Genomic DNA, 27,500 nt, shown 5'->3' with positions numbered 1-27,500 from the left:
CGATGAGACAGCCTATAAGGAGGAGGTCAGAGACCTGGCAGTGTGATGCCAGGACAACAACCTCTCTCTCAATGTGAGCAAGACAAAAGGGGCAGATCGTGGACTGTAGGAAAAGGAGGGCTGAACAGGCCCCCATTAACATTGACGGAACTGAAGTGGAGCAGGACGAGAGTTTAAAGTTCCTTGGTGTCCTCATCACCAACAAACTCTCTTGGTCCAAACACACCAAGACAGCTGTGAAGAGGGCACAACAGCACATTTTCCCCCTCAGGAGACTGAGAAGATTTGGCAGTGGCGCAGCGGTCTAAGGCACTACATCTCAGTGCAAGAGGCATCACTAAAGTCCTTGGTTCTAATTCAGGCTGTATAACATCTGGCCGGGATTGGGAGTCCCATAGGGCGGCGCACAATTGGCGCAGCGTTGTCTGGGTTTGGCCAGGGTAGTCCGTCATTGTAAATAAGAATTTGTTCTTTAACTAACTTGCCTAGTTAAATAAAGGTCAAATAAAAATCCTCACAGTTCTACAGCTGCACCATCGAGAGCATCCTGACTGGTTGTGTTACCGCCTGGTATGGCAACTGCTCAGCATCTGACTTGGGTAGTGCGTCCTGCCAGTATATCACTGGGGCCAAGTTTCCTGACATCCAGAACCTGTATGTATACTAGGTGGTGTCAGAGGAAGGCCCCAAAAATTGTCAAAGTCTACAGTCACCACAGACTGTTCTCTCTGCTACAGCACGGCTGTACCGGAGCGCCAAGTCTAGGATCAAATGGCTCCTTAACAGCTTCTATCCCCAAGCCATTAAACTGCTGAACAACTAATCAAATGGCCACCTGGACTATTTACATTGAACCTACCGTTGTTTTTACACTGCTGCTACTCGCTGCTTATTATCAAATTACCTCGACTAACCTATACCCCTTCCTATTTACTTGGTACCAGTACCCCCTGTATATAGCCTCCACGTTGACTCGGTACCGGTACCCTCTGTATATAGCCTCCACGTTGACTCGGTACCGGTACCCTCTGTATATAGCCTCCACATTGACTCTGTACCGGTACCCCCTGTATATAGCCTCCACATTGACTCTGTACCGGTACCCCCTGTATATAGCCTCCTCATTGACTATGTACCGGTACCCCCTGTATATAGACTCCACATTGACTCTGTACCGTAATACCCTGTATATAGCCTCCACATTGACTCTGTACCGTAACACCCTGTATATAACCACCTCATTGACTCTGTACCGGTACCCCCTGTATATAGCCTCCTCGTTGACTATGTACCGGTACCCCCTGTATATAGCCTCCTGGTTGACTCGGTACCGGTACCCTCTGTATATAGCCTCCACGTTGACTCGGTACCGGTACCCTCTGTATATAGCCTCCACATTGACTCTGTACCGGTACCCCCTGTATATAGCCTCCTCATTGACTATGTACCGGTACCCCCTGTATATAGACTCCACATTGACTCTGTACCGTAATACCCTGTATATAGCCTCCTCATTGACTCTGTACCGGTACCCCCTGTATATAGTCTCCACACTGACTCTGTACCGTAACACCCTGTATATAGCCTCCACATTGACTATGTACCGGTACCCCCTGTATATAGCCTCCTCATTGACTCTGTACCGGTACCCCCTGTATATAACCTCCTCATTGACTCTGTACCGGTACCCCCTGTATATAGCCTCCTCATTGACTATGTACCGGTACCCCCTGTATATAGCCTCCTCATTGACTATGTACCGGTACACCCTGTATATAGCCTCCACATTGACTCTGTACCGTAACACCCTGTATATAGCCTCCACATTGACTCTGTACCGTAACACCCTGTATATAGCCTCCACATTGACTCTGTACCGTAACACCCTGTATATAGCCTCCACATTGACTCTGTACCGTAACACCCTGTATATAGCCTCCACATTGACTCTCTACCGTAACACCCTGTATATAGCCTCCACATTGACTCTCTACCGTAACACCCTGTATATAGCCTCCACATTGACTCTGTACCGGTACCCCCTGTATATAGCCTCCACATTGACTCTGTACTGGTACCCCCTGCATATAGCCTCCACATTGACTCTGTACCGTAACACCCTGTATATAACCTCCTCATTGACTCTGTACCGTAATACCCTGTATATAGCCTCGTTATTCTTATGTACCATTATTGTGTTCATTTTTGATTTGTTCGATTTTTTTTAAACTATATTTTCTTAACTCTATTTGTTGAACTGCATTGTTGGTTAAGGGCTTGTAAAGTAAGATTTTCACGGTAAGCTTTACTCTTGTTGTTCGGCGCATTCGGCACATGTTACAATTTATTTTTAATTGGATTTAAACATTAGCATAGCAGGGCCACAGTAGAGCAAAGTAGTATTGATGAATGGATTGATAGGCTTAAATTTTAAATTGTAGTTCTGTCCTCAAGTAGTTACGGTACAGTATGTTTACGGCTGGTGAATGCTGCTTGGTGGAAATGTGGTGTAGGGGAATAAAAGGTGGAAATGTGGTGTAGGGGAATAAAAGGTGGAAATGTGGTGTAGGGGAATAAAAGGTGGAAATGTGGTGTAGGGGAATAAAAGGTGGAAATGTGGTGTAGGGGGAATAAAAGGTGGAAATGTGGTGTAGGGGGAATAAAAGGTGGAAATGTGGTGTAGGGGGAATAAAAGGTGGAAATGTGGTGTAGGGGAATAAAAGGTGGAAATGTGGTGTAGGGGAATAAAAGGTGGAAATGTAAGACAAGTTGCTGAGGAAAGAGGAAAATACACACAATTCAAGGTTGTTGCGTTCACATCTTTTAGCTCTGATCAAGACGGGAGCCAAAGGACCTTAGGTGACACTGCCATCTAATTCTGGTTTATTTGATATCAGCAGGAGAGTAAACTGCCATCTAATTCTGGTTTATTATATATCAGCAGGAGAGTAAACTGCCATCTAATTCTGGTTTATTATATATCAGCAGGAGAGTAAACTGCCATCTAATTCTGGTTTATTTGATATCAGCAGGAGAGTAAACTGCCATCTAATTCTGGTTTATTTGATATCAGCAGGAGAGTAAACTACCATCTAATTCTGGTTTATTTGATATCAGCAGGAGAGTAAACTGCCATCTAATTCTTGCTTATTTGATATCAGCAGGAGAGTAAACTGCCATCTAATTCTGGTTTATTTGATATCAGCAGGAGAGTAAACTACCATCTAATTCTGGTTTATTTGATATCAGCAGGAGAGTAATAACTCCCATCTAATTCACAGGGACCTTGTTCATTTTCTAAGCAGGTCCAAAGCCTAGTACAATACTTCAGATAACCCTTCATTGGTGGTAGACTGTAACACTATACCTCAGCTAAAGCCTTTTCAGGGTGATAGACTGTAACAAGGCTCAAGATTCAAGGCCTGGTTATTTCATGTTTATGAATGTTCGCATTTTACCTAATGAAACCCATAGCGGGTGGTATCTGTAACAAACGGCCTACAAGTTTAGAGGTGACATGTTACCCCAGGATACCTATTACAGGTGGTAAATATAGAAACAAGGTAGCTATGTTTACGTCAGGGGAATTTGTTGTTATTAAAAAGTTGTTATTCCGTTTTCGTTTTTTTGCATTCAGTATGAATCACATGATTTTGAGAAGAAATAGAGAGAGAGAGGGAGAGAGAGACAGAGAGGGAGAGAGAGACAGAGGGGGAGAGAGAGACAGAGGGAGAGAGAGAGACAGAGGGAGAGAGAGAGACAGAGGGAGAGAGAGAGACAGAGGGAGAGAGAGAGACAGAGGGAGAGAGAGAGACAGAGGGAGAGAGAGAGACAGAGGGAGAGAGAGAGACAGAGGGGGAGAGAGAGACAGAGGGGGAGAGAGAGAGAGAGAGAGAGAGAGAGAGAGAGAGACAGAGGGAGAGAGAGAGAGAGAGACAGAGGGAGAGAGAGAGAGAGAGAGAGACAGAGTGAGAGAGAGAGAGAGAGACAGAGGGGGAGAGAGAGAGAGACAGAGGGGGAGAGAGAGAGAGAAACAGAGGGAGAGAGAGAGACAGAGGGAGAGAGAGAGAGAGACAGAGGGAGAGAGAGAGACAGAGGGAGAGAGAGAGACAGAGGGAGAGAGAGAGACAGAGGGGGAGAGAGAGAGAGACAGGGGGAGAGAGAGAGAGACAGAGGGGGAGCGAGAGACAGACAGAGAGACAGCAGGGTATTTGAGGTGTAAAAATTAGCAGGTGAATTGATGATGGATTGATGAAATGAGTAACAAATCAAATTCTGAGGGAGATATTTTTCCTCTGCTTCTCTATGAACAGAGCCTGAATGAAAACGCTTGACTTTGTGATTTAACACGACCATTAGATATAACGAGCGTATACATAACCAACTATAGACGGGTTGGTTGTTTAGCAACAAAACCCGACGTGTGCGCAACTATGGGGGAAAAACAGACAAGGATGGCTTAGATTGTTGATAACATGTAAACTATATATTTAGTCTCCAATGTTTATTGAAAACATAAATACATTTTCACAATGAACACTTGTTGTCTCTCGAATACATCATTACAGTTGTTGGTTAGCTAGCTAGCTAATTTTAGCCATATTAGCATAGACGTGACATCGGTCAAAACACTCCTAAACAAGACATGGTAAAACTAGCTGAAACGAGCCACCTAGGATTCCAAACATGGCAGCTTCTTGTCATTGTTGCTAGCGATCTGACCGTTCAGACTCATAACAACGCACGCCTTCTGGCCACATCGATACACTCGCATCATTTTCGTGATTTCAGCCAAACCCGTCTGTTGACATAGCTGCATTTCCTTTACAGCTCCCTGAGCTCTCTGAGACTGGATCACAATGAATCCTCACTAAACTGCTGTACACACACACACACACACACACACACACACACACACACACAGAGAGAGAGAGAGACACAGAGACACACCCTTTGGTAAAGGAAAAAGGGAATTATTGGGCCACTACATGGTTAAAACTATAATTTCTATATCAAAATTAGGATGGGTGGTCAGTCCTTGCACACATTGCTCTGTCTGTGAATTTGACGGTGGATCTATTTCTCCAGACCCGTCCCTCAGCTGTTTACCAAAACAAGGGGCGGGGTTCCCACTTTGTTATTGTTTGATCTGCAGATTGAACAAGGTGTTTTGTTGGAGTGTGTATAATAGGGGAAAAGTAAGGTGAGGTGGTGAGGTTAGGTGGTGAGGTTAGGTGGTGAGGTTAGGTGGTGAAGTTAGGTGGTGAGGTTAGGTGGTGGTGAGGTGGTGAGGTTAGGTGGTGGTGGTGAGGTGGTGAGGTTAGGTGGTGGTGGTGGTGGTGAGGTTAGGTGGTGGTGAGGTGGTGAGGTTAGGTGGTGGTGATGAGGTGGTGGTGATGAGGTGGTGAGGTTAGGTGGTGGTGGTGAGGTGGTGAGGGGAGGTGGTGAGATAAGGTGGTGAGGTGGTGAGATGGTGAGGTGGTGAGGGGAGGTGGTGAGGGGAGGTGGTGAGGGGAGGAGGTGAGGTGGTGAGATTAGGTGGGGGGGTGGTGAGGGGGTGGTGAGGTGGTGAGATTAGGTGTTGAGGTGGTGAGGTTAGGTGGTGAGGTGGTGAGGGGTGTGGTGAGGTTAGGTGGTGGGTGGGGTGGTGAGGTTAGTTGGTGAGGTGGTGAGATTAAGTGGTGAGGGGGGTGGTGGGGTGGTGAGGTTAGTTGGTGAGGTGGTGAGATAAGGTGGTGAGGGGAGGTGGTGAGGGGACGTGGTGAGGTGAGGTGGTGAGGTGGTGAGTTGCTGAGATTAGGTGGTGAGGGGAGGTGGTGAGATAAATTGGGGAGGTGGTGAGGTTAGGTGGGGAGGTGGTGAGATTACGTGGTGAGTTTCTGAGATTAGGTGGTGAGGTGGTGAGGGGAGGTGATGAGGTTAGGTGGTGAGGGAAGCTGGTGAGATGGTGAGGAGGTGAGGTAAGGGGATGAGGTGGAGAGGAGGTGAGGTGGTGAGGAGGTGAGGTAAGGGGATGAGGTGGTGAGGAGGTGAGGAGGTGAGGTAAGGGGATGAGGTGGTGAGGAGGTGAGGTAAGGGGATGAGGTGGTGAGGAGGTGAGGTGGTGAGGAGGTGAGGTAAGGGGATGAGGTGGTGAGGTGGTGAGGAGGTGAGGTAAGGGGATGAGGTGGAGAGGAGGTGAGCACTACTTTTCCATTTCTAAACAACTAATTGACTCCCATTTAAATAAATCAGATCAAGCCCAAACTGTGCGATGTGGTAGTGAGTTGTGAGTTTCCAACAGGCCAATACACTACATAGTTTAGCACAGAAAACGTGATAATTAACTCCTATAACCATACTCCATTGCACAAGGAGGGTGAGAAGAGACAGAAGACGTGCGATGGAGAGGGATAGAGAGATGTTGCTTCACAAGGTATCTCTACCTGAAAATATATGATCTAAGTGATGGACAGTTGGTATTCAACAGTCATAAAAGTATGCCTTATTTACTTTGAAGAACTACTTAAATAGTGATTATGTCAGACAACATAGGCAGCAGCTCTCTAGAAAAGAGATAATGACTTGGCATCTTTTTTTGCCATTAATGAATGTGTTATTCAATGTGTTTCTCTGGGCTATAGAAGTAAAAGGACTAATTAAATGTATTTTTCAATATATATTTTTTTTATAGCTAAAAGCCTAATATGTAAAATCTAATTCCTAAATGAACCGTATGGCCATCTTAAAACCATTCCATTGATCAGTTTAGAACCCCCCCCCCCCCTCCCCTCATTACGGTTTAAACTTTTTAAGAATCGATAATGATTCCTACAGTGATCAGGAGTAAATGGGCATTCACTACCATTATGAGACTTGTTTTAATTGGTTTATTATGTGTTGTTACAACATTATAAAAACAATTATAATCATTTAAAACCAAAAATCAAAAACAGTAATTAGTGTTTTTAATAACCGAACCCGATCTTAAAGAAGCACTAACACACAAACACACACTAACACACACACACACACACGAACACACACGAACACACGAACACACACGAACACACGAACACACACGAACACACGAACACACACACACACACACACACACACACGACCTAGATCTGAATGACCGGGGATAATCTACTGTCATGTCGTGTGTTATGTTATTGAGGTGTTCTAGTGTTCTACACTGCTAGAATTTATTGCCACTTCATCTGGTGAGATTACCTCAGCGTTCTCTAATGGAACTGACAATAAGAAATTAGTGGAAATGACTGATGCTTGGATGAACTGTCCACCACTCCCCATGTCTCACCTCCAAGGAGCTCTCTCTTTCTATCCACCACTCCCCTGTCTCACCTCCAAGGAGCTCTTTCTTTCTATCCACCACTCCCCATGTCTCACCTCCAAGGAGCTCTCTCTTTCTATCCACCACTCCCCTGTCTCACCTCCAAGGAGCTCTCTCTTTCTATCCACCACTCCCCTGTCTCACCTCCAAGGAGCTCTTTCTTTCTATCCACCACTCCCCTGTCTCACCTCCAAGGAGCTCTCTCTTTCTATCCACCACTCCCCTGTCTCACCACCCAGGAGCTCTCTCTTTCTATCCACCACTCCTCAAGTCTCACGTCCCAGGAGCTCTCTCTTTCTGTCCACTCCCCTGTCTCACCTCCAAGGAGCTCTCTCTTTCTATCCACCACTCCCCTGTCTCACCTCCCAGGAGCTCTCTCTTTCTATCCACCACTCCCCTGTCTCACCACCCAGGAGCTCTCTCTTTCTATCCACCACTCCTCATGTCTCACCTCCAAGGAGCTCTCTCTTTCTGTCCACTCCTGTCTCACCTCCCAGGAGCTCTCTCTTTCTATCCACCACTCCTCATGTCTCACCTCCCAGGAGCTCTCTCTTTCTATCCACCACTGCTCATGTCTCACCTCCCAGGAGCTCTCTCTTTCTGTCCACTCCCCATGTCTCACCTCCCAGGAGCTCTCTCTTTCTGTCCACTCCCCTGTCTCACCTCCCAGGAGCTCTCTTTCTATCCACCACTCCTCATGTCTCACCTCCCAGGAGCTCTCTCTTTCTGTCCACTCCCCTGTCTCACCTCCCAGGAGCTCTCTCTTTCTGTCCACTCCCCTGTCTCACCTCCAAGGAGCTCTCTCTTTCTGTCCACTCCTGTCTCACCTCCCAGGAGCTCTCTCTTTCTGTCCACTCCCCATGTCTCACCTCCCAGGAGATCTCTCTTTCTATCCACCACTCCTCATGTCTCACCTCTCAGGAGCTCTCTCTTTCTGTCCATTCCCCTGTCTCACCTCACAGGAGCTCTCTCTTTCTGTCCACTCCCCATGTCTCACCTCCCAGGAGCTCTCTCTTTCTGTCCACTCCCCATGTCTCACCTCCCAGGAGCTTTCTTTCTATCCACCACTCCTCATGTCTCACCTCCCAGGAGCTCTCTCTTTCTGTCCACTCCCCTGTCTCACTTCCCAGGAGCTCTCTCTTTTTATCCACCACTCCTCAAGTCTCACGTCCCAGGAGCTTTCTCTTTCTGTCCACTCCCCTGTCTCACCTCCCAGGAGCTCTCTCTTTCTATCCACCACTCCTCATGTCTCACCTCCCAGGAGCTCTCTCTTTCTGTCCACTCCCATGTCTCACCTCCCAGGAGCTCTCTCTTTCTATCCACCACTCCCCTGTCTCACCTCCCAGGAGCTCTCTCTTTCTATCCACCACTCCCCATGTCTCACCTCCCAGGAGCTCTCTCTTTCTATCCACCACTCCCCATGTCTCACCTCCAAGGAGCTCTTTCTTTCTATCCACCACTCCCCTGTCTCACCTCCAAGGAGCTCTTTCTTTCTATCCACCACTCCCCTGCCTCACCTCCAAGGAGCTCTCTCTTTCTGTCCACCACTCCCCTGTCTCACCTCCAAGGAGCTCTCTCTTTCTGTCCACCACTCCCCTGTCTCACCTCCCAGGACCTCTCTCTTTCTGTCCACCACTCCCCTGTCTCACCTCCAAGGAGCTCTCTCTTTCTATCCACCACTCCCCTGTCTCACCTCCAAGGAGCTCTCTCTTTCTGTCCACTCCTATGTCTCACCTCCAAGGAGCTCTCTCTTTCTATCCACCACTCCCCTGTCTCACCTCCAAGGAGCTCTCTCTTTCTATCCACCACTCCCCTGTCTCACCTCCCAGGAGCTCTCTCTTTCTGTCCACTCCCATGTCTCACCTCCCAGGAGCTCTCTCTTTCTATCCACCACTCCCCTGTCTCACCTCCCAGGAGCTCTCTTTCTATCCACCACTCCCCTGTCTCACCTCCCAGGAGCTCTCTCTTTCTATCCACCACTCCTCATGTCTCACCTCCCAGGTGCTCTCTCTTTCTGTCCACCACTCCCCTGTCTCACCTCCCAGGAGCTCTCTCTTTCTGTCCACCACTCCTCATGTCTCACCTCCAAGGAGCTCTCTCTTTCTGTCCACTCCTGTCTCACCTCCCAGGAGCTCTTTCTTTCTATCCACCACTCCCCATGTCTCACCTCCAAGGAGCTCTCTCTTTCTATCCACCACTCCCCTGTCTCACCTCCAAGGAGCTCTCTCTTTCTGTCCACTCCCATGTCTCACCTCCAAGGAGCTCTCTCTTTCTATCCACCACTCCCCTGTCTCACCTCCAAGGAGCTCTCTCTTTCTATCCACCACTCCCCTGTCTCACCTCCCAGGAGCTCTCTCTTTCTGTCCACTCCCATGTCTCACCTCCCAGGAGCTCTCTCTTTCTATCCACCACTCCCCTGTCTCACCTCCCAGGAGCTCTCTCTTTCTATCCACCACTCCCCTGTCTCACCTCCCAGGAGCTCTCTCTTTCTATCCACCACTCCTCATGTCTCACCTCCCAGGTGCTCTCTCTTTCTGTCCACCACTCCCCTGTCTCACCTCCCAGGAGCTCTCTCTTTCTGTCCACCACTCCTCATGTCTCACCTCCAAGGAGCTCTCTCTTTCTGTCCACTCCTGTCTCACCTCCCAGGAGCTCTCTCTTTCTATCCACCACTCCTCATGTCTCACCTCTCAGGAGCTCTCTCTTTCTGTCCACTCCCCATGTCTCACCTCCCAGGAGCTCTTTCTTTCTATCCACCACTCCTCATGTCTCACCTCCCAGGAGCTCTCTCTTTCTGTCCACTCCCCTGTCTCACTTCCCAGGAGCTCTCTCTTTCTATCCACCACTCCTCAAGTCTCACCTCCCAGGAGCTCTCTCTTTCTGTCCACTCCCCTGTCTCACCTCCCAGGAGCTCTCTCTATCCACCACTCCTCATGTCTCACCTCCCAGGAGCTCTCTCTTTCTGTCCACTCCCATGTCTCACCTCCAAGGAGCTCTCTCTTTCTATCCACCACTCCCCATGTCTCACCTCCCAGGAGCTCTCTCTTTCTATCCACCACTCCCCATGTCTCACTTCCAAGGAGCTCTCTTTCTATCCACCACTGCCATTAGCTGAGAACTGCCTCAACCCACCACCTTTCTGGTTAAGTAACGTCACCTACACTATGCAGTCAGTGTGTCTCCCTGAACACAGATCAGAAAGCCTTGTTGGAACCCAGCTAGTTATAATTACTCTGATGGAGATACAAACTGATAAGTACTGATCCCAGATCAGATAGCCTTGTTAGAACCCATCTTGGCAGAATTACTCTGAAGTTCAATAGCTAGATAAAGAAGGCTAACTTGCTAACATTGCCCATGACTGGAAGTAAGGCTAACGAGCAAGAATCTGATTATGGAGTTTGCATTTTTCTGGTATCGGTCCCCTTGTCCCCCACCCGGTTTCGGTCTTGACTATGTCTCAGACCCCTTGTCCCCAGTCTTGACTATGTCTCAGACCCCTTGTCCCCCACCTTGACTATGTCTCAGACCCCTTGTCCCCCACCTTGACTATGTCTCAGACCCCTTGTCCCCCGCCGGTCTCGGTCTTGACTATGTCTCAGACCCCTTGTCCCCAGTCTTGACTATGTCTCAGACCCCTTGTCCCCCGTCTTGACTATGTCTCAGACCCCTTGTCCCCCGTCTTGACAATGTCTCAGATCTCTTGTCCCCCACCTTGACTATGTCTCAGATCCCTTGTCCCCCACCTTGACTATGTCTCAGATCTCTTGTCCCCCGCCTTGACTATGTCTCAGACCCCTTGTCTCCCGCCCGGTCTCGGTCTTGACTATGTCTCAGATCCCTTGTCCCCCACCTTGACTATGTCTCAGACCCCTTGTCCCCCGTCTTGACTATGTCTCAGACCCCTTGTCCCCCACCTTGACTATGTCTCAGACCCCTTGTCCCCCACCTTGACTATGTCTCAGACCCCTTGTCCCCCACCTTGACTATGTCTCAGATCTCTTGTCCCCCACCTTGACTATGTCTCAGACCCCTTGTCCCCCGCCTTGACTATGTCTCAGACCCCTTGTCCCCCGCCTTGACTATGTCTCAGACCCCTTGTCCCCCGCCTTGACTATGTCTCAGATCCCTTGTCCCCCGCCTTGACTATGTCTCAGATCCCTTGTCCCCCACCTTGACTATGTCTCAGACCCCTTGTCCCCTTGCCTTGACTATGTCTCAGACCCCTTGTCCCCCGCCTTGACTATGTCTCAGATCCCTTGTCCCCCGCCCGGTCTCGGTCTTGACTATGTCTCAGACCCAATGTCCCCTTGCCTTGACTATGTCTCAGACCCCTTGTCCCCCGTCTTGACTATGTCTCAGACCCCTTGTTCCCCGCCTTGACTATGTCTCAAACCCCTTGTCCCCTGCCCGGTCTCAGTCTTGACTCTGCCCCCCCCCCCTCCTGTCTTGTCTTCACTCTGAGTTGATTTGCTACGGTCTTGGTCTTGAATAAGTCTCGTTTTAGGTGGTCTCGAACACAACGCTGTATAACAGGTTGAATAAAGATTGAATTTGTTTTAAAATGCTTTGTGGGTCTGTGTAATCTGAGGAAAATGTGTCTCTAATATGGTCATACCTTTGGCAGGAATTTTCTGCTCTCTCCTTCCTCCTCTCCCTAGGCAAGACAGTGACTAGGGTCTGGTTTCAATGGACTCTTTTTCTTAATAAAAAATACAAAATAGTAAGACGAAGGTCAGAGAGGTACATGTTTAATGAGTGCATTTCGCATGTGACTAGTTTGCATCAACTACCTTAACTAAAACTACTGTAAAGGTTGTGACGTTCTGGAATGTCTGCCTTCGTGATTTGTTGGGAGAGTTTGAGACTATCCTCCCTCTCTCATTCTTAGCAGTGGCCAGCAGGAGAGGACAGAACAAAGAGAGCTCTTATAATTTTCCAATAGCCTCCTCCAGTGCCGAGTCTGTATCTTATAGCGTTTGAGCCCTACAGTGTGTAGTGACCAGAGAGCTTATCGTTTTCCAATAGTCTCCTCCAGTGCCGAGTCCGTATCTTACAGCATTTGAGCCCTACGGTGTGTAGTGACCAGAGAGGGTTATCGATCTTCATAAGGTCATGTTTTGTTGTCAAATAACCACCACTGGAACCAATGAGAGGTCCTGACCTTTGTATTAATACCTATCCATCCACTACTGCTGCTGTTCCTCCATATTAGGATGTTAAGGTTGATTTGTTATGATGGCCCTGTATCCACCCATGCAAAAAAACATCTATAGCAAGACGAGTGACAAGTCTGGATTGGGGAAGTGTTTCTCAGGTCTCCACTCTACCTCCAGTGGCTAGATAATACAGAGCTATTATTTGTGATAAAGACGGTATATCCTGCTCAGGTGACTTGACCAATAACCTCCCTGAGGGGTAGAAGTCATCGTGAGCCAGTCCATAAGAAATACAATAATAATAGATGGAATTGAGCTGAACTGCGTCCGCAGCACTTCAGTTTATTTTCCGTTTATTTTTTATTTATTTTGATGTCATCGTGCCGTGGATCTCGGTTCACTCCTGCTCGAGAGGGGAAATTGTTTTTTTCATTAGCCATGGACAGTTTGGGTATTTCATTGTGTCTTTGAATAAGGCTTCAGGGAAGCACACACGCACATACACTTATGTCTCTGAAGAGCACTCATCCCAGTGTCTGGCCATGACATCAAATGAAATACAAATACAAGGGGAGCTTCACGCTCTCGTCATGAAAGCTCTCTCTCTCTCTCTATTCAATTCAATTCAATTCAATTCAAGGGTCTTTATTTGCATGGAAAACATAGAGTATGTTGACATTTCCAAAGCAAATGGAACAAAAAGGGAAATAAACACTGCAATATTTCACCTAACGGAGATGGCAGTTTATCAATGTCTGATTTGTTTTTAAATTCTTTGTGGGTCTGTGTGATCTGCAGGAAATGTGTCTCCTAATGTGGTCATACATGTGGCAGGAGGTTAGGAAGTGCAGCTCATAGCCTGTCTTCTCTTGAGAGCCAGGTCTGCCTATGGCGGCCTCTCTCAATAGCAAGGCTATGCTCACTGAGTCTGTACATAGTCAAGGATTTTCTTAATTTAGGGTCAGTCACAGTGGTCAGGTCTGTGTACTCTCACTGTGTACTCTCTGTTTAGGGACAGATAACATTGGAATTTGAGCAGTTTTTTGGGGGGTTGATTCTTTCCAGTGTGTCAAATAGTTATCTTTCTGCTTTCTCATGATTTGGTTGTGTCCAAATCTGTTTCTGTCCTGGGGCTCTGTGTGGTCTATTTGTGTTTGTGAACAGAGCCCCAGAACCGGCTGGCTGAGGGTCCTCTTCTCTAGGTTCATCTCTCTGTAGGTGAGGGCTTTGCGGTGGAATGTGTGGGCATCGCTTCCCTTTACGTGGCTGTAGAATTGAACAGCTCTTTTCTGGATTTTGATCATTAGCGGGTATAGTCATAATTCTGCTCAACATGCATTTTTTTGGGAATTTCCGTTTTACACTTAGTATATTTCTTGCTTTATTACTTGCTGAGTCTCGATTGGGTGTTTGTCCTATTTTGTGAATTCTCGGTTGGCGAGTGGACCTCACAACCACAGAGCGTTTGATATTTGGGTTTGATACTTGATTGAAGTATTTTTAGCCAAATCCTAATTGGGATATTGATTTTTTTTATGTTCCTTTTAAAAGAATAGAAGGCTCTATTTGCCTCGCCTCTTCGATCATTTACAGCCTTGTGGAAGTTACCTGGGGTGTCGATGTTTAGGCCAAGGTAGGTATAATTATTTGTGTGCTATAATATAATCTAATATATACGGTTGAAGTCAGAAAATTACATACACCTTAGGCAAATACATTTAAACTCAGTTTTTCACAATTCCTGACATTTAATCCTAGTAAAAGTTCCCTGTCTTAGGTCAGTTATGATCATCACTTTATTTTAAGAATGTGAAATGTCAGAATAATAGTACAAAAATTATTTCAGCTTTAATTTCTATTAGTATTTGATAGCATTGCCTTTAAATAGTTTAATTTGGGTCAAACGTTTCAGGTAGCCTTCCACAAGCTTCCCACAATAAATTGGGTGAATTTTGGCCCATTCAACCTGACAGAGCTGGTGTAACCGAGACAGGTTTGTCGGCCTCCTTGCTCACAAGTGCTTTTCCAGTTCTGCCCGCACATTTTCTATAGGATTAAGGTCAGGGCTTTGTGATGGCCACTCCAATACCTTGACTTTGTTGTCCTTAAGCCATTTTGTAACAACTTTGAAAGTATACATGGGGTCATTGTCCATTTGGAAGACCCATTTGCGACCAAGCTTTAACTTCCTGACATGTCTTGAGATGTTGCTTCAATATATCATCGTTTTCCATCCTGATGATGCCATCTATTTTGTGAAGTGCACCAGTCCCTCCTGCAGCAAAGCACCCCCACAACATGATGCTGCCACCCCTGTGCTTCACGGTTGGGATGGTGTTCTTTGGCTTGCAAGCCTCCCCCTTTTTCCGCCAAACATAACGATGGTCATTATGGCCAAACAGTTCTATTTTTGTTTCATCAGACCAGAGGACATTTCTCCAAAAAGTACGATCTTTGTCCCCATGTGCAGATGCAAACCGTAGTCTGGCTTTTTTTATGGCAGTTTTGGAGTAGTGGTTTCTTCCTTGCTGAGCAGCCTTTCAGGTTATGTCAATATAGAATTGGTTTGACTGTGGATATAGATATTTTTGTACCTGTTTCCTCCAGCATCTTCACAAGGTCCTATGCTGTTGTTCTGGGATTGATTTGCCCTTTTCACACCAAAGTACGTTCAACTCTAGGAGACAGAACGCGTCTCCTTCCTGAGGGGTATAACGTCTGCGTGGTCCCATGGTGTTTATACTTGTGTACTATTGGTTGTACAGATGAACGTGGTATCATCAGGTGTTTGGAAATTGCTCCCAAGGATGAACCAGACTTGTGGAGGTCTACAATTTATTTTCTGAGGTCTTGGCTGATTTCTATAGATTTCCCCATGATGTCAAGCAAAGAGGCACTGAGTTTGAAGGTAGGCCTTGAAATACATCCACGGATACACCTCCAATTGACTCAAATTATCAGAAGCTTCTAAAGCCATGACATCATTTTCTGGAATTTTCCAAGCTGTTTAAAGGCACAGTCAACTTAGTGTATGTAAACGTCTGTCCCACTAGAATTGTGATACAGTGAATTATAAAGAAATAGTCTAAAAAAATGTTGGAGAAATTACTTGTGTCATGCACAAAGTAGATGTCGTAACCGACTTGGCAAAACTATAGTTTGCTAACAAGAAAGTTGTGGAGTGGTTGAAAAACAAGTTGTAATAACTAAGTATATGTAAACATCTGACTTCAACTGTGTACTGTATGTGATCTACATGTACAGTGGGACAAAAAAGTATTTAGTCAGCCACCAATTCTGCACGTTCTCCCACTTAAATAGATGAGAGGCCTGTAATTTTCATCATAGGTACACTTCAACTATGACAGACAAAATGAGAGAAAAGAAAATACAGAAAATCACACGGGGGGACCTCGAGAATGACCTGCAGAGAGCTGGGACCAAAGTAACAAAGCCTAACATCATGTTCCCCTGCTTAAGCCAGTACATGTCCAGGCCCGTCTGAAGTTTGCTAGAGAGCATTTGGATGATCCAAAAGAAGATTGGGAGAATGTCATATGGTCAGATGAAACCAAAATGTAACTTTTTGGTAAAAACTCAACTCGTTGTGTTTGGATGCAACTCAGCATTCTTCGTCCTCCAAAGAACACCATACCTACTGTGAAGCATGGGGGTGGAAACATCATGTTTTGGGGCTGTTTTTCTGCAAAGGGACCAGGACGACTGATCCGTGTAAAGGAAAGAATGAATGGGGCCATGTATCGTGAGATTTTGAGTGGAAACCCCCTTCCATCAGCAAGGGCATTGAAGATGAAACGTGGCTGGGTCTTTCAGCATGACAATGATCCCAAACACACCGCCCGGGCAACGAAGGAGTGGCTTTGTGAGAAGCATTTCAAGGTCCTGGAGTGGCCTAGCCAGTCTCCAGATCTCAACCCCATAGAAAATCTTTGGAGGGAGATGAAAGTCCGTGTTGCCCAGCAACAGCCTCAAAACATCACTGCTCTAGAGGAGATCTGCATGGAGGAATGGGCCAAAATACCAGCAACAGTGTGTGAAAACCTTGTGAAGACTTACAGAAAACGTTTGACCTCTGTTATATACCCTTTGTTGGCAATGACAAAGTATTGAGAAAAACTTTTGTTATTGACCAAATACTTATTTTCCACCATAATTTGCAAATAAAATCATAAAAAATCCTACAATGTGATTTTCTTTTCTCATTTTGTCTGTCATAGTTGAAGTGTACCTATGATGAAAATTACAGGCCTCTCATCTTTTTAAGTAGGAGAACTTGCACAATTGGTGGCTGACCAAATACTTTTTTGCCCCACTGTATTGAAGCAACATCAAGACATCAGTCAGGAAGTTAAAGCTAGGTCGCAAATGAGTGTTCCAAATGGACAATGACCCCAAGCATACTTCCAAAGTTGTGGCAAAATGGCTTAAGTACAACAGAAGTCAAGGTATTGGAGTGGCCATCACAAAGCCCTGACCTCAATCCTATAGAAGGTTTGTGGTCAGAACTGAACAATCGTGTGCGAGCAATGAGGCCTACAACCTGACTCAGTTACACCAGCTCTGTCAGGAGGAATGGGCCAAAATACACCCAACTTATTGTGGGAAGCTTGTGGAAGGCTACCCAAAACGTTTCACCTAAGTTAAACCATTTAAATGCAATGCTACCAAATACTATTTGAGTGTATGTAAACTTCTGACCCACTGGAAACGAGATTAAATAAATAAAAGCTGAAATAAATACATTTTCTCTACTATTATTCTGACATTTCACATTCTTGAAATAAAGTGGTGGTCCTAACTGACCTAAGACAGTGAATTTTTACTAAGATTAAATGTCAGGAATTGTGAAAAACAGAGTTTAAATGTACTTGGCTAAGATGTATGTGAACTTCCGACTTCAACTGTCCATATAACTAGGAATAAAGTGACTAAGCAATAAATATAATAAATATTATAAATAATGAACAGTAGCAGCGGCGTATGTTGATGAGTCAACAAAAAAAAAATATATATATATATATTGTCGATATTTATTAGGTTAATAATCGTCTATTTAGCAGGCTTATGTCTTGGGGGTAGACTCTGTTCAGGGTCCACCCTCTACAACTGGATCCTGGACTTCCTGACGGGCTGCCCTCAAATGCTAGCGGTAGACAACAATTCATCCTCCACGCCGACCCTCAACACTTGGGGCCCCCTCAGGGCTGCTTAGTCCTGCTCCTGGTACTACCTGTTTACCAAGACCCAAAAGTGTTCTCTATGCTACCGCACGGCAAGTGGTATCGAAGTCTGCAACCAACCCTGTACAGCTTCTAACCCCAAGCCATAAATACTGCTAAATAGCTCATCAAATGGCTCCACCTGCGTTTACCCTTTTTTGAACTAACTCTCTTGCACTGACTCTACCCACACACACACACACACACCCACACACACACGCACGCACGCACGCACGCACGCACGCACGCACGCACGCACGCACGCACGCACGCACGCACACACACACACACAAACACTACATCACACAAGCATTTTGTTACACCCGCAATAACATCTGACAAAAAAAAAATGTGTCTGTGACCAATATAATGTTATTTGATTTGACAGCTAACCTTGTGGGGGACACACAATTCAGTCCCATTCAAAATCTTATTTTCCCTAAACCTAACCCATACTCTTACCCTAACCTTAACCCTAACCCCTAAACCTAACCCGTACTCTTACCCTAACCTGTACTCTTACCCTAACCTTAACCCTAACCCCTAAACCTAACCCGTACTCTTACCCTAACCTAAACCCTAACCCCTAAACCTAACCCATACTCTTACCCTAACCTTAACCCTAACCCGTACTCTTACCCTAACCTTAACCCTAACCCCTAAACCTAACCCTTACTCTTACCCTAACCTTAACCCTAACCCCTAAACCTAACCCATACTCTTACCCTAACCTTAACCCTAACCCCTAAACCTAACCCGTACTCTTACCCTAACCTTAACCCTAACCCCTAAACCTAACCCATACTCTTACCCTAACCTTAACCCTAACCCCTAAACCTAACCCGTACTCTTACCCTAACCTTAACCCTAACCCCTAAACCTAACCCGTACTCTTACCCTAACCTTAACTCTAACCCCTAAACCGTACTCTTACCCTAACCCCTAAACCTAACCCATACTCTTACCCTAACCTTAACCCTAACCCCTAACCCCTAAACCATATCACCTCCACCCTACCTGACACCCTAGACCCACTCCAATTTGCTTACCGCCCAAATAGGTCCACAGACGATGCAATCTCAACCACACTGCACACTGCCCTAACCCATCTGGACAAGAGGAATACCTATGTGAGAATGCTGTTCATTGACTACAGCTCGGCATTCAACACCATAGTACCCTCCAAGCTCGTCATCAAGCTCGAGACCCTGGGTCTCGACCCCGCCCTGTGCAACTGGGTACTGGACTTCCTGACGGGCCGCCCCCAGGTGGTGAGGGTAGGCAACAACATCTCCTCCCCGCTGATCCTCAACACTGGGGCCCCACAAGGGTGCGTTCTGAGCCCTCTCCTGTACTCCCTGTTCACCCACGACTGCGTGGCCACGCACGCCTCCAACTCAATCATCAAGTTTGCGGACGACACAACAGTGGTAGGCTTGATTACCAACAACGACGAGACGGCCTACAGGGAGGAGGTGAGGGCCCTCGGAGTGTGGTGTCAGGAAAATAACCTCACACTCAACGTCAACAAAACTAAGGAGATGATTGTGGACTTCAGGAAACAGCAGAGGGAACACCCCCCTATCCACATCGATGGAACAGTAGTGGAGAGGGTAGCAAGTTTTAAGTTCCTCGGCATACACATCACAGACAAACTGAATTGGTCCACTCACACAGACAGCATTGTGAAGAAGGCGCAGCAGCGCCTCTTCAACCTCAGGAGGCTGAAGAAATTTGGCTTGTCACCAAAAGCACTCACAAACTTCTACAGATGCACAATCGAGAGCATCCTGGCGGGCTGTATCACCGCCTGGTACGGCAACTGCTCCGCCCTCAACCGTAAGGCTCTCCAGAGGGTAGTGAGGTCTGCACAACGCATCACCGGGGGCAAACTACCTGCCCTCCAGGACACCTACACCACCCGATGTCACAGGAAGGCCATAAAGATCATCAAGGACATCAACCACCCGAGCCACTGCCTGTTCACCCCGCTATCATCCAGAAGGCGAGGTCAGTACAGGTGCATCAAAGCTGGGACCGAGAGACTGAAAAACAGCTTCTATCTCAAGGCTATCAGACTGTTAAACAGCCACCACTAACATTGAGTGGCTGCTGCCAACACACTGACACTGACTCAACTCCAGCCACTTTAATAATGGGAATTGATGGGAAATGATGTAAATATATCACTAGCCACTTTAAACAATGCTACCTTATATAATGTTACTTACCCTACATTATTCATCTCATAGGCATACGTATATACTGTACTCTATATCATCGACTGTATCCTTATGTAATACATGTATCACTAGCCACTTTAACTATGCCACTTTGTTTACATACTCATCTCATATGTATATACTGTACTCGATACAATCTACTGTATGTGCCTATGCTGCTCTGTACCATCACTCATTCATATATCCTTATGTACATATTCTTTATCCCCTCACACTGTGTACAAGACAGTAGTTTTGGAATTGTTAGTTAGATTACTTGTTGGTTATTACTGCATTGTCGGAACTAGAAGCACAAGCATTTCGCTACACTCGCATTAACATCTGCTAACCATGTGTATGTGACAAATAAAATTTGATTTGATTTGATTTGATAACCCGTACTCTTACCCTAACCTTAACCCTAACCCCTAAACCTAACCCATACTCTTACCCTAACCTTAACCCTAACCCCTAAACCTAACCCGTACTCTTACCCTAACCTTAACCCTAACCCCTAAACCTAACCCATACTCTTACCCTAACCTTAACCCTAACCCCTAAACCTAACCCGTACTCTTACCCTAACCTTAACCCTAACCCCTAAACCTAACCCGTACTCTTACCCTAACCTTAACCCTAACCCCTAAACCGTACTCTAACCCTAACCCCTAAACCGTACTCTAACCCTAACCCCTAAACCTAACCCATACTCTTACCCTAACCTTAACCCTAACCCCTAAACCTAACCCGTACTCTTACCCTAACCTTAACCCTAACCCCTACTCTTACCCTAACCTTAACCCTAACCCGTACTCTTACCCTAACCTTAACCCTAACCCCTAAACCTAACCCATACTCTTACCCTAACCTTAACCCTAACCCCTAAACCTAACCCGTACTCTTACCCTAACCTTAACCCCTAAACCTAACCCGTACTCTTACCCTAACCTTAACCCTAACCCCTAAACCTAACCCGTACTCTTACCCTAACCTTAACCCTAACCCCTACTCTTACCCTAACCTTAACCCTAACCCGTACTCTTACCCTAACCTTAACCCTAACCCCTAAACCTAACCCGTACTCTTACCCTAACCTTAACCCTAACCCCTAAACCTAACCCGTACTCTTACCCTAACCTTAACCCTAACCCGTACTCTTACCCTAACCTTAACCCTAACCCCTAAACCTAACCCGTACTCTTACCCTAACCCCTAAACCTAACCCATACTCTTACCCTAACCTTAACCCTAACCCCTAAACCTAACCTGTACTCTTACCCTAACCTTAACCCTAACCCTAACCCGTACTCTTACCCTAACCTAACCCGTACACACACACACACACACACACACACACACACACACACACACAATTACCACTGCTCCACATATGGTGTTGCTACAGCTCAGTCTATTATCTATCCTGTTGCCTAGTCACTTTACCTGTGCCTATGTGCAGATTGCTACCTCAACCTTGTACCCCTAAACATCAACTCAGTACTGGTACTTCCTCTATGTAGCCATGTTATTACCTGGTACTCCCTGTATATAGCCATGTTATTACCTGGTACTCCCTGTATATAGCCATGTTATTACCTGGTACTTCCTGTATATAGCCATGTTACTCACTGTATATAGCCATGTTATTACCTGTTACTCCCTGTATATAGCCATGATATTACCTGGTACTCCCTGTATATAGCCATGTTATTACCTGGTACTTCCTGTATATAGCCATGTTATTACCTGGTACTCCCTGTATATAGCCATGTTATTACCTGGTACTCCCTGTATATAGCCATGTTATTACCTGGTACTTCCTGTATATAGCCATGTTATTACCTTGTACTCCCTGTAATAGCCATGTTATTACCTGGTACTCCCTGTATATAGCCATGTTATTACCTGGTACTTCCTGTATATAGCCATGTTATTACCTGGTACTCCCTGTATATAGCCATGTTATTACCTGGTACTCCCTGTATATAGCCATATTATTACCTGGTACTCCCTGTATATAGCCATGTTATTACCTGGTACTCTGTATATAGCCATGTTATTACCTGGTACTCTGTATATAGCCATGTTATTTGTTTACTTGTTATTGTTATTCATTATTCACTGTGTATTTATTTATTGTGTCAATATTTCTACTTCATATTTTTTTTAACCTTTAACTTGGTCTTTATATTGATTTATATCTTTAACTCTGCATTGTTGGAAAAGGACCTGTCAGTAATCATTTCACTGTTAGTCTACACCTGCTGTTTTACGAAGCATGAATTTCAACATCAGATCAAGCAATTCCCTTTCAGTTAAACATGAAGTCTGGTTTGAATGTGTTTTGGCTGTATCACAATCTCATGATCATACTGCTATTTCAAGTGCTAAGTACTATGTACATTTTAAAATGGCCAACATTAGTACACTGAAATGAATACAGGGCTAACGAATGTTTTATATTGTATCAAAGTCTCATCTGTGGCTGGCCCCATTGTTTTGCAGAGGAGGTAGAGGTGAGAGATGAATGTCAATGTGAGTGTGTTTAATGCATTCTCATTCTCAAACACTCATACGCACACAAAGAACACACACACACACACAGAGTCGTGCTGAGTCTCGGTGGTGCAGGCAGTGCAGATGAAGGCCAATGAAATATGTATGTTTCTCAGCTATGTGTTTCATAAGAGGTAGTCATTGAAGATTCCTCAACCCATCTATATTAGAGGAACAGCAGGAATATTCGACACAACAGTCCATGTGGTTGGTAGAGTAGATGAGTCCGGAGGCATCCTGGGGAGAACGAGTGGTGGGGAATGCAGGAGTAGAGGATGGGAAGGTGAAGAAGAGACGTTAGACAACAGATTCCCAATGTAATTATGGACGGATTAATTATCTCTCTACTAGTAGTAGGGGACATTGTTAGTAGAGGAGAGGGGTGGTGAAAAGACAGTGTACAGGATGCATGGAAAAGACAGTGTACAGGATGCATGGTGTAATGACGAAGAGGGTTAGTCAATTGGAAGATTATTATGCCGCTGTTTCCCTCCCAGTTGTACTTCTAGTCAATAGTTATAATGCATTACGACGCAGTCATAAGCAGAGTGGGCCCTTATGACGCCCTTATAATGTCTCATAATGATGCTGAATGAACCTGGTATTTCTTCACTCTCTTTGACCTCTGTTTCTCTCACAGGAAAACCCTTACATGTGCAACAACGAGTGTGACGCCTCCACAGATGAACTAGCCCACCCTCCGGAGCTCATGTTCGACTTCGAGGGACGCAACCCCACAACCTTCTGGCAATCCAGTTCATGGAATACGTTCCCCAAACCCCTGGAGGTCAACATCACGCTGTCCTGGAACAAAACTATCGAGCTGACGGACGACATCATCCTCACCTTTGAGTCCGGCCGCCCTGAGCAGATGCTTCTGGAGAAATCGTTAGACTACGGTAAAACCTGGACCCCTTACCAGTTCTACGCTACCGACTGCCTCGATGCCTTCACCATGGAGCCCAAGACGGTCAACGAGCTGACCCAGCGAACCCTCCTCGACATCATCTGCACCGAGGACTACTCCCGAGGTTACGTGTGGAAGTACGATAAAACCGTCCGTTTCGAGATCAAGGATCGGTTCGCGCTGTTCGCCGGACCGCGGCTACACAACATGGCGTCGCTCTACGGTCAACTGGACACCACCAGGAACCTGAGGGATTTCTTCACGGTGACGGACCTGAGGATACGGCTGCTGAAACCGGCCACCGGGGCCACCATGGTGGATGAGAACAACCTGTCCCGATACTTCTACGCCATCTCTGACATCAAGGTGCAGGGCAGGTGAGAGAGATGGTTCATTCGTTTTTATTAAAAAAGTGCCATTCCATTGAGATCATCTATCTATTTTACTATAGAGGGACCTGTGCCAACAAATATTGTATTGTGTGCCAAAGTATTTGTGATTGCTTTACATGGATCTAGGAACAAAGTTAGTTTGTTTCATTGTATTTGGTTTGGCTGTGGTCAGGCTGCTCCAATCTACAAAACACCAAAATAAAGTTTCTTAGTAAGGCACTGAGCCGCCACGATCCACCAGAACAGCTTCAATGCACCTTGGCAGCGATTCTAGGTATTTTATTAATGGATCCTCATTAGCTGTTGCGAAGGTAGCAGCGACTCTTTCTGGGGTCCACACAAAACATGACATAATATAGAACATTAATTGACAAGAACATTTCAAGGACAAAACTACATACATTTTAAAATGGCTCACATAGCCTGCATAACAATACACACACAATATGGACAAAAGTATGTTTTCAAATCAGTGGATTCAGCTATTTCAGCCACCCCGTTGCTGACAAGTGTATGAAATCGAGCACACAAACATGCAATCTCCATAGACAATCATTGGCAGTAGAATGGCCTTACTGATGAGCTCAGTGACTGGTCAATGGGTGCCACCTTTTCCAACACGTCAGTTCATCAAATTTCTGCCCTGCTAGAGCTGCCACGGTCAACTGTAAGTGCTGTTAATGGGAAGTGGAAACATCTAGAAGCATCAACAGCTCAGCCGAAGTGGTAGGCCACTCAAGCTCACAGAACAGGACCTCCAAGTTCTGAAGCATGTAGCGCATAAAAATTGTCTGTCCTCGATTGCGACACACACTACCGAGTTCCAAACTGCCTCTTGCAGCAAGTTCAGCACAATAAATGTTTGTTGGGAGCTTCTTTAAAATTTGGTTGAGGAATAATGGTCTGGGGCTGTTTTTCATGGTTCAGGTTTGACCGCTTAGTTCCAGTGAAGGGAAATCTTGACACTACAGCATACAATAACATTCTAGACTATTCTGTGCTTCCAATTTTTCGGGCAACAGTTTGGGGAAGACCCTTTCCTGTTTCAGCATGACAATGCCCCCGTGCACAAAGCGAGGTCCATACAGAAATGGTTTGATGAGATCGGTGTGGAAGAACTTGACTGGCCTGCACAGAGCCCTGACCTCAACCCTATCAAGCACCTTTGGGATTCATTGGAACGCCGACTGCGAGCCAGGGCTTATCGCCCAACATCAGTGCCCGACCTCACTAATGCTCTTGTGGCTGAATGGAAGCAAGTCCCCACAGCAATGTTCCAACATCTAGTGGAAAAACTTCCCAGAAGAATGGAGGCTGTTATAGCAGCAATGTTCCAACATCTAGTGGAAAACCTTCCCAGAAGAATGGAGGCTGTTATAGCAGCAATGTTCCAACATCTAGTGGAAAACCTTCCCAGAAGAGTGGAGGCTGTTATAGCAGCAATGTTCCAACATCTAGTGGAAAACCTTCCCAGAAGAGTGGAGGCTGTTATAGCAGCAATGTTCCAACATCTAGTGGAAAACCTTCCCAGAAGAGTGGAGGCTGTTATAGCAGCAAAGTGGGGACCAACTACATATTAATGCCCATGATTTTGGAATGAGATGTTCGACAATCAGGTGTCCACATACGTTTGTGTATCTAGGTCAAATAGGCAAGATGCATTGTGCCGTGGTGTTCTCTTTTAACCAGGTTTTATATGAGATGGAAGGGAGTTTAGCCCTGTCTATGTAGGTTTCTTGGTGTTCTCTTTTAACCAGGTTGGATATTAGATGGAAGGGAGTTTAATGCAATAATGGATCCATATAATACTTGACTGTTTCTTGAATTTGTTCTGTATTTGGGGACTGTGAAAGACCTCTGGTGACACCTCTGGTGGGGTGTGTGTGTGTGTCAAAGTTGTGTGTAAGTTGACTATGCAGACAATTTGGAACAAAGTTCTACAGCGTTAGTAAACATGTGATCCATAAAAGTGTATGATCTTGTTCCTGTAGTGTTTGTAAACACCCTGGACATGTGATGAGTAACCTGAACCAGATTACAGGCACTGGTTACAGTAAGAAGCCTCCTATTGAGCGGACAGCTTGATGAAAACCAGTCAATATTCAGGTCCCCAATAAAGTAGATCTCTCGGTTTACATCACATACACTATTAAGCATTTCACACATACTATTTAGATAATGACTGTTAGCACTCGGTGGCCTATTTACAATGACAGCCTAGGGACAGTGGGTTTAACTGCCTTGTTCAGGGACAGAATGACAGATTTTTACCTTGTCAGCGCAGGGATTCAATCTTGAAACCTTTCGGTTACTAGTCCAATGCTCTAACCACTAGGCTACCTGCCACCCCATATCTATACAGTACCAGTCAAAGGTTTGGACACACCTACTCATTCAAGGGTTTTTATTCTCTACATTGTAGAATAATAGTGAAGACATCAAAACTACGAAATAACACATAACACATGGAATCATGTAGTAACCTTAAAAAGTGTTAAACAAATCAAAAATATATTTTATATTTCAGATTCTTCAAAGTAGCCTGGTGACAGCTTTGCACACTCTTGGCATTCTCTAAACCAGCTTCATGAAGTAGTCACCTGGAATGCATTTCAATTAACAGGTGTGCCTTGTTAAAAGTTAATTTGTGGAATTTCTTTCCTTCTTAATGCGTTTGAGGCAATCAGTTGTGTTTAGGGTTAAAGCACGACAACAACAAACATAAGAAAAAAAGAAACGTCTGTTATCTGGGATTAGCAAGTTATTGATTTAATTAACCTTATTTCTAAGGCTACATATATTAATATGGGCTATTTTCAGCCCTTTTCTTGAGTAGTTACTCAGCTACCTTGTTCTTGAACCTCAGGATCTTGACCACTATCGTCCTAGTCCTGTCACCTGTGCCCGTGGTGGGTTTTCCAATCCTGTGGGCGCACGCCACCTCAATCTTCCTTTGGTCCATCTTCAGTTTCTCTGAGATCATTTACCTCACTTTGTCCTCAGACTCCGTCCAGGTCTCATGTGGAGATTCTGCAATTCCGTCCACAACGTTGTTCCGCCTTGATTGTCGCTCAAGGTAATCTGATTTCTCCGCCATTGTTATCATGGATTCACATACAGAACTGGTGTCCTCTCTCAATGACCTACAGATTTCTGTCATCTTGCCGTTTTCCTGTTTAAACTCATGGAGCTGAACCTGGGAGAACTGCAAACTGTTTTTCAGGTCCTGCACCTCTCAGGTCAGATCGTCAAATTATTTTTATTAGTTGACTCCACCAGTATTTGGACATAACACTCGAAGCTATTTTCTTGTTGTTGTAACAAATGAGTGCAGAAATATTTTGGTTTGTTCTAAAGATCCTTGGTGGAGAGACACCACTGACCTCAATGATACTCCCACTGGCTTTGGTCTTTGTCATGGTAGCAACGTAAGCTATGCTGTAACACTGTTCCAGACAGTGCAGGTTACAGGGAAGATGGAAACAGAATCAAACAGGGATCTAGACAGTCACAAGCTCGGGGCAATCTGTTAAGAGCACAAGGGCTAATCGAGTCGTGGGCTGTGTTCCCCCCCCTCAAGGAAACCCTACAGGCTTGATACGCAGCTAACTGTGGCAGCTAGACTAGCTGCTACGCCATGCAGCTCATCAGACCGTTGGTCCCAGCAACTGATTCCAACCGCGTCGTG

General features: G+C 45.7%; 1 protein-coding gene across 1 annotated transcript in view; it reads left to right on the top strand.

Moving 5' to 3' along the window:
- LOC139387234 (netrin-G1-like) overlaps window positions 1-27,500 on the top strand; it is a 147,606-nt gene that overhangs the window by 20,788 nt on the left and 99,318 nt on the right. Inside the window, exon 2 of the mRNA XM_071133337.1 lies at window positions 23,154-23,797. Within this exon, the coding sequence (XP_070989438.1) occupies window positions 23,154-23,797 (644 nt within the window). The remainder of the gene's footprint in view (window positions 1-23,153; window positions 23,798-27,500) is intronic.

This window comes from Oncorhynchus clarkii, chromosome 28 (assembly GCF_045791955.1).
Source record: "Oncorhynchus clarkii lewisi isolate Uvic-CL-2024 chromosome 28, UVic_Ocla_1.0, whole genome shotgun sequence".
In the NCBI taxonomy this organism is placed as follows: Eukaryota; Metazoa; Chordata; class Actinopteri; order Salmoniformes; family Salmonidae; genus Oncorhynchus; species Oncorhynchus clarkii.
The sequence above is the reverse complement of the archived record's forward strand: the minus strand, read 5'-3'. Positions and strand labels throughout refer to the sequence as shown.